The sequence below is a fragment of the Poecilia mexicana genome, unplaced genomic scaffold (genome assembly GCF_051168715.1).
Source record: "Poecilia mexicana isolate PSO_F unplaced genomic scaffold, ASM5116871v1 scaffold_19, whole genome shotgun sequence".
Classification (NCBI taxonomy): Eukaryota; Metazoa; Chordata; class Actinopteri; order Cyprinodontiformes; family Poeciliidae; genus Poecilia; species Poecilia mexicana.
In genome coordinates, this window is record NW_028263388.1 from 19,600,406 (window position 1) to 19,607,870 (window position 7,465).

General features: G+C 38.2%; 1 protein-coding gene across 1 annotated transcript; it reads left to right on the forward strand.

Moving 5' to 3' along the window:
* Positions 1-890: 890 nt before the first annotated feature.
* On the forward strand, positions 891-7,219 carry fbxl15 (F-box and leucine-rich repeat protein 15). Its single transcript, XM_015001251.2, has 5 exons — positions 891-1,085; positions 3,019-3,178; positions 4,447-4,949; positions 5,632-5,859; positions 5,944-7,219. The coding sequence occupies exons 1-4, from the start codon at positions 1,060-1,062 to the stop codon at positions 5,819-5,821; spliced, it is 879 nt and encodes a 292-aa protein (XP_014856737.1). The 5' UTR covers positions 891-1,059; the 3' UTR covers positions 5,822-5,859; positions 5,944-7,219.
* The last annotated feature ends 246 nt before the right edge of the window (positions 7,220-7,465 follow it).

Sequence of the window (7,465 nt, forward strand, 5' to 3'; positions counted from 1 at the left end):
CTTTTGATATATTTTGACATATTATTTGAATTGTGATTTTGACTTATGAGATTCAAAAATATTTAGTTATGATCAACAAATGTGGTTACATTGAAAAATGCATAATTTTATTGTGGATACATAGTCAGTGCCTATACTTTCATGTTACTAAAAATGCAAATAAATACTTGTTTTTGAAGATATTGTGTAAAGAACTCAAATTTATTTTCTGCTATTTTCATAAAAAAAATTCTAGCTATTTTTCTTTCTCTAACTGTGTGTGTGTGTGTGTGTGTGTGTGTGTGTGTGTGTGTGTGTGTGTGTGTGTGTGTGTGTGTGCTTTTTAAGATGCTTTGTTGTGCCAGTGGTGTTTGAATTATTGATGTTCAAAGCACTAAAGGGACATATAAGTTTATCTGAAAACACCTATTTTTTATGTGTAGAATAAAATAAGTTTGGGGGAATTTTAAAAGGAAGAAATAATATTTAACATCCTGATTTGGGAAATGAGCATAACATCGGGTGGCTTTTTGAAAAAAAATGACAGCTGTAACAAATCAGTCTATTTATAATCCCATCGTCTCTAAAATACAAAAAATCAGTCATGACGCATTCAAGTGTTCACCGTAAATGTTATGACCAGTGATGTATTTCCCGGGTTACTGTTATAAAACACTACAAAAAAATTCTGTATTTGACAAAAATTATTTCAAAATTACTCCATCAGAAAGGATTAGCACGTTATTTTTGTAAACGAATATAATTTAGGTGCATTTGCTTCTCTGGCTAAATGATTTACAAACTAAATTGCAACTCAGACTAATCAGGTACCCCATTATGTTGTGCTTTTCAGTGGCTGTATATAATCTGACAATTTTACAAAGTTCCGTTATCTTCTGTGAGATGATTTGCGCAGTTTTCTTTGTTGACAATAATTATTCCGACAGCCAGCGAATGCAGCTTTTGGTTTAGGTTACACCTCAAACGCTTTACAAGATGCTAAGGCAAAATACGCTCCTTAGGTGACAATGTAAAGAACAGCTCGTCCTGAAAAACAGCGTATTACGCAGCTGGTTCACAATGGATGAAGAAGGCAGTTGGCAGACGTAAGTAGCTTTTAAAACGTGTTTATATCTCTAAAAAAACAGCTGAGTTGGTGGCCCCGGCAGACTAGCTCTCCGGCTAACAGCGGAAGCGTAAGATTATTAACCAACAGTCACTGGAACGCAGCTCGTGCCATTTATATACAGGTGCTGGTCATAAAATTAGAATATTGTGATAAAGTTCATTATTTTCCATAATGTCATGATAAAAATTAAATTGTCATATATTTTAGATTCATTGCACACCAACTGAAATATTTCAGGTCTTTTATTGTTTTAATTTTGATGATTTTGGCAAACAGCTCTTGAAAACCCAAAATCCCTGTCTCAAAAAATTAGAATATCATGAAAAGGTTCTCTGAACGAGCAATAAAAATAATCATCTGAATCAACAAAGTAACTCTAAACACCTGAAAAAGATTCCTGAGGCCTTTAAAAACTCCCAGCCTGGTTCATTACTCAAAACCGCAATCATGGGTCAGACTGCTGACCTGACTGCTGTCCAGAAGGCCATCACTGACATCCTCAAGCAAGAGGGTGAGAAACGGAAAGACATTTCTGAACGAATCGGCTGTTTGCAGAGTGTTATATCAAGGCACCTCAGTGGGAAGTCAGTAGGAAGGAAAAAGTGTGGCAGAAAACGCTGCACAACGAGAAGAGGTGACCGGACCCTGAGGAAGATTGTGGAGAAGGGCCGATTCCAGACCTTGGGGGAAGCAGTGGACTGAGTCTGGAGTAGAAACATCCAGAGCCACCGTGCACAGGCGTGTGCAGGAAATGGGCTACAGGTGCCGCATTCCCCAGGTCAAAGGTCAAGCCACTTTTGAACCAGAAACAGCGGCAGAAGCGCCTGACCTGGGCTACAGAGAAGCAGCACTTTGGACCACTGTTGTTCAGTGGTCCAAAGTACTTTTTTCGGATGAAAGCAAACTTTGCATGTCATTTGGAAATCAAAGTGCCAGACTCTGGAGGAAGACTGGGGAGAAGGAAATGCCAAAATGCCAGAAGTCCAGTGTCAAGTACCCACAGTCAGTGATGGTCTGGGTGCCATGTCAGCTGCTGGTGTTGGTCCACTGGGTTTTACCAAGGGCAGGATCAATGCAGCAGCTATCAGAAGATTTTGGAGCACTTCATGCTTCCATCTGCTGAAAAGTTTTATGGAGATGAAAATTTAATTTGGTCTGGAATCGGCCCTTCTCCACAATCTTCCTCAAGGTCCGGTCACCTCTTCTCGTTGTGCAGCGTTTTCTGCCACACTTTTTCCTTCCTACTGACTTCCCACTGAGGTGCCTTGATATAACACTCTGCAAACAGCCGATTCGTTCAGAAATTTCTTTCTGTTTCTCACCCTCTTGCTTGAGGATGTCAGTGATGGCCTTCTGGACAGCAGTCAGGTCAGCAATCTGACCCATGATTGCGGTTTTGAGTAATGAACCAGGCTGGGAGTTTTTAAAGGCCTCAGGAATCTTTTTCAGGTGTTTAGAGTTACTTTGTTGATTCAGATGATTATTTTTATTGCTCGTTCAGAGAACCTTTTCATAATATTCTAATTTTTTGAGACAGGGATTTTGGGTTTTCATGAGCTGTTTGCCAAAATCATCAAAATTAAAACAATAAAAGACCTGAAATATTTCAGTTGGTGTGCAATGAATCTAAAATATATGACAATTTAATTTTTATCATGACATTATGGAAAATAATGAACTTTATCACAATATTCTAATTTTATGACCAGCACCTGTATAGCTGGCAATTAATTTTTAACTATATACAGCAGCGCCAGGGCAAACGCAACGGCACTCAATGCTAATGCATTAAATTACCCCATTGTGTGTTTACTCGTATTCGTTGATTTTTTTAAATTTTATTTATTTTATTTTTGTTTAAGCGTTTGCAGAGTCAAAGTTCAGCTGTAATAGGGTTTGTTTTCCTGCAGATGTCATCTCTTGGACCTGCCTTGGGAGGATGTTCTCGTTCCACACATTTTGTCCTACTTGCCGTTGCAGCACATTGTCAGCCTGCAGAGGGTTAGCAAGCAGTTCCACAGCCTCGTCCAGGTGTATCTGGCCAACTGCAGGACTTTTAATTTTTCCACCGTAAGTAATGGTATTGCAGCAGTAGTTTATAAATGTGAGGGAAATGGATGGATGCTTTTCAAAGTTGTATGAATTAGAATGCTGAAAGGTGCAGATGTGTTAATCTCCCTTTACTCTGATATTCCTTAACTGCAACCTGCTACGTTTGATAATTATAATTAACTGGAACGAATATTTCATTAAATTGAAATGACTTTTCTTATAAAGTGCCTTGAGGTGACATTGCTTTACAAATAAACTGAATTGAATTTGGAATCCAAAGAGCCATTTTTGCCCTCAGTCCAGGTCATATAGCTTGTCTAGAAGCTAAACTGTTCCATCATCTTTTGAAAATAAACGACATAATGCCTAATGAATGTCTCGTATAAGAAACAGCATTTTATTTAAGTTTTCAGCAATTAGAATATCAAAGACATAATAGCAAAAACAGAATAGTTAAAAATTTTGGGATGTTATTTGTTCAAAATTATGTAAGCAATAATGTACTGCTCAAACCCGCATTTAAAGACATCAGTTGGTTAATAATTTTTAGCCAAACTCATTAAAAATTATTGTGGAAGATTCAAAGAGCCACTAGCAGACCAATGGCCTAAATAAAACCCAGTGCAAACAGTTGCCTTCAGATGAAACCTATTAATTAGTGAATATAGTCCATATCTGTGTAACTTTATCTCAGTACAGTTACTATGCATTGTAAAGCTCTCTCTGAGATTTTTAGTGACCAAGACATGACTGGTCTAGCCAAGGGGCTAGCGGTAACTCTGGAGGAGATGCAGAGATCAACATCATAAATATAACTACTATAAGTTGTGTTCTCCATAAATCTGTCCTTTATTCAAGAGTGACTAGGAGAAAGCCAGTTGTTGAATAAAGCCATAAGAAACCCTGTTTACTGTTGGCCACAAGCTGTGTTGATGACACAGTAAACAAGTGGAAGAAAGTGCTTTATTTGCAGGCGATCCAAAAGATTTTTTGCAAATCACTACAACATCCTGACTACAACAACCCCAGCTACTTTTCACAGAATATCGGGCAAACATTTTAGTTAAGTTCAAGGGTTGAATACAATTCCCTGTCTCTCTATCCAGACTTTTCTTAAAAAAAATGTTTATAATTTTCCTTCTATTTGCACTACTCTGTGTTGATCTGTCACATACATTCGCATTGTAATATATTAAAATGTATTAAAATTGTAAATTAAATAATCAAGGGGGTCTGTATTGGTTAGCAAAATATTTCAGCTCCATGTTCCGTTTGAATATTTGCAGATTGGACCGTGCATCCCCAAGGAAGCATTTTGCACAATGTTAAAAGACAATAAAGTTCTCCAGAACCTGTCCCTTCAAAACTGTTCAGACTGGGTCACAGACAAGGAGTTGCTTCCTGTTATCGGCCAGAACCAGCATCTGCACAGGGTAGACATGAGTGGCTGTGCCTCCCTCACCCGCCACTCCTTAGTGGCCGTGTCCTTGAGCTGCACGCATCTCCAGCATCTCGGCCTGGCTCACTGCGACTGGGTGGACTGCCTGTCTCTGCGCAGCCTGGCTGACCACTGTGGAGGGCTTCGGTCGATCGATCTCACCGCCTGCCGCCAGCTGAAGGATGACGCCATCTGCTACCTGGCCAAAAAGTGTGCTGAGCTGAAGTCGCTGTCGTTGGCGGTCAATGCCAACATTACAGACGAGTCGGTGGAAGAGGTGGCCAAGAACTGCAGGGGTCTGGAACAGCTGGATCTGACAGGTTGTCTGCGAGTCCGGAACCAGTCCATCAGGTTTGTAACGTATTGATTCTAAAAGGGGAAACGATGATATAAGTAGCTTATTGTTAGCTTTGGTGTAAACTGTATTGTTATATCCTCATTTGTAAGTCGCTTTGGATAACAGTGTCTGCCCTTTATCCAAACATACATGAACAGATGAATAGAGAAAAGACAACACATTTAACCTTCCTCCAGGCAACAATGTTTGACATTTTAGTCCAGTTAGACAGGGCAGTAATTTGAACAATAGAACATGCCTATTTGTAGTGGTTTTCATACTCCTTGAGGTTTTTTAAGTTTTATGTTATTGTTATTTACCACGTGATTAATAATTAAAATGAGCTCGATAATTTCCATTTCCGATAATTAATTTTTTTTGTCATACAGTTTTGTTTACAGAGACATCGTAATTAATTTGATTTTTGGTTCCAGTTGTGTGTTTTTTATTTCCATTTTATTCATTGTTTTGGTTGTTGTTTTATTTAGAATATTTAATATATCTTCCAGTTCCAGTGTTCAGTGTTCTTTACAAAACGAAAGTTTATTAGTCTTTGATAGGGTAAACTTGCATATTACTTAAACGGTCTCAAAACAACAATTGCATATGCAGCTATACATATAACACTCTTTTTCCTAAAGCGTTTGATTTGATCATCCATTCATAAGTTCCCCCTGTTACTCCTATGCCCCAAAGAACTCTTGCAGAGTATTGCCCAAAGCTGCAGTCCCTGAGGGTGAATCACTGTCACAACGTGACCGAGTCGAGCCTCGACCCTCTCCGGAAGCGCAACGTAGTGATCGATGTAGAGCCGCCTTTACCGCGGGCCCTGGTGCTTCTTCAGGATATGCTGGGTTTCGCTCCTTTTATCAATCTGCAGATCTAGCCACAGGGAGAAACTCAAGAACGAGTTCTCAAAGTGAGGTAAGAACAGCAGTTGCTGTCGAGCTTTTTTTCGCCAGTTACATTGACGTGGTGGTTTACAGACTCGTCTTGCTTTTGTTGCAGGCGACTGGCAGCTGTCACTTGAACCCATATCACGTGATGGAGAAATGATTCGACTTTTCAGAAAAGTATGGATGTGGAATAAAAAAAACAAAAAGAGAACCTCACTGGATCGTGGTCAGCGCTGCAAAGTTAGAATTTAACTGAAAATAAGTTTGAATTTAACATTCAAAGAAGAAAGCCATGTGTGTTTTTAGCCTTGCTGCCTCTTGTCCAAAATATATTACTGCACTTTTTATTCACTTAATGTCGCAAGATTGCATTCCTAACCAAAAGCATAATGTATTTTTTGTTGTTGTTTGTTCCAAACAAAATGCAAAGCTACAAATGGTCTTATGTTTCATTTAGAAACATTTACAATGTTTGAGTTTAATTAAACATTTTGTTTTGCTTGAGTTTACTTGCAGAAAGGGTCAGTTCACCCAGGGCACACAAATGCATTTCCAAAGCTGTCACTGCAACACTAGATATTTGTTTTAATTTATTCAAGGTTTAATATCTCTTGAAACATTGAGGTTTTATCTGCTGTTTCACACTTTGCCAGACCAGAAGCACTCAGAAGTAACTGAATCATTATGTTGTTTTTGTGATGTGATTGAAGTGACCCATAGAATGATAATGTTCTAAATGTACAGCCTCAGCACGTGTTTAAAACACAAGAATTTATTTGGACTTCTCCCCATTAAGTCCAAGTAGATTTTATAAGAACTTGTAAAGCAGTTATTGTTCTTGTGACACGGCACATGAATTATGTAAGCAGTTAAATGGGGAAATGCCACCCGAAAAATTGTGTATTAATCTGCTGTAATTTGTAAAGCAAAACTTTTTTATGCATGTTGACTTTTTTTTCTTTTAAAATCAGTAGTCTAAAAACTGAGGGAATGACTGTTTTTTTTTTTCTTTGAAGTTATCCTCCTCCATTTGTTTCCACTTTCCCTTTTGATCCAGACACTGTATCATAAAGACAAATTAAGATCATGTATTGACATCTCACGCATTTCTGAGTTCAATTTAAAGCTTCAAACACTGAAGCAAAATCACTATAATAGCCCTGTTTTACATTTATTGTCCACTTGATGGCATAGTGGAGCAAATGAAGCATCATGAAGCTTTGGCTCATGAGTGGACCAATTGGAAAGAAAGTTTCAGTGCTTCAAAGCCTTATCTTGCTGTCACTAGTGGACTGGTATATGTTGCAGAGGTGAGGAGTTCAAATAGGATTCTAGATGGTAGGTGATCAAATATGTATTTCATGCAATAAAATGCCAATTATTTAAAATTTGTAGTGTCTTTTTTTGGGGTGATTTTTTTTTTCTTTAGTAATCTGTCTCTCAATGTTGAAGTTTAAGACTACGAAGAAAATTACCTACTTTGTTCTAGATGAAAATGGTGAAAATTCTGTGATGTATCAAATTCTCATTCCCCCCACTGTAAGTGGACAGCAATGTCTTGGTACATCTGAGGGTGTTCTGTACTGTTAGATATAAAAAAACTCAGAATATTGTTTTACATCCAAACCCTAACT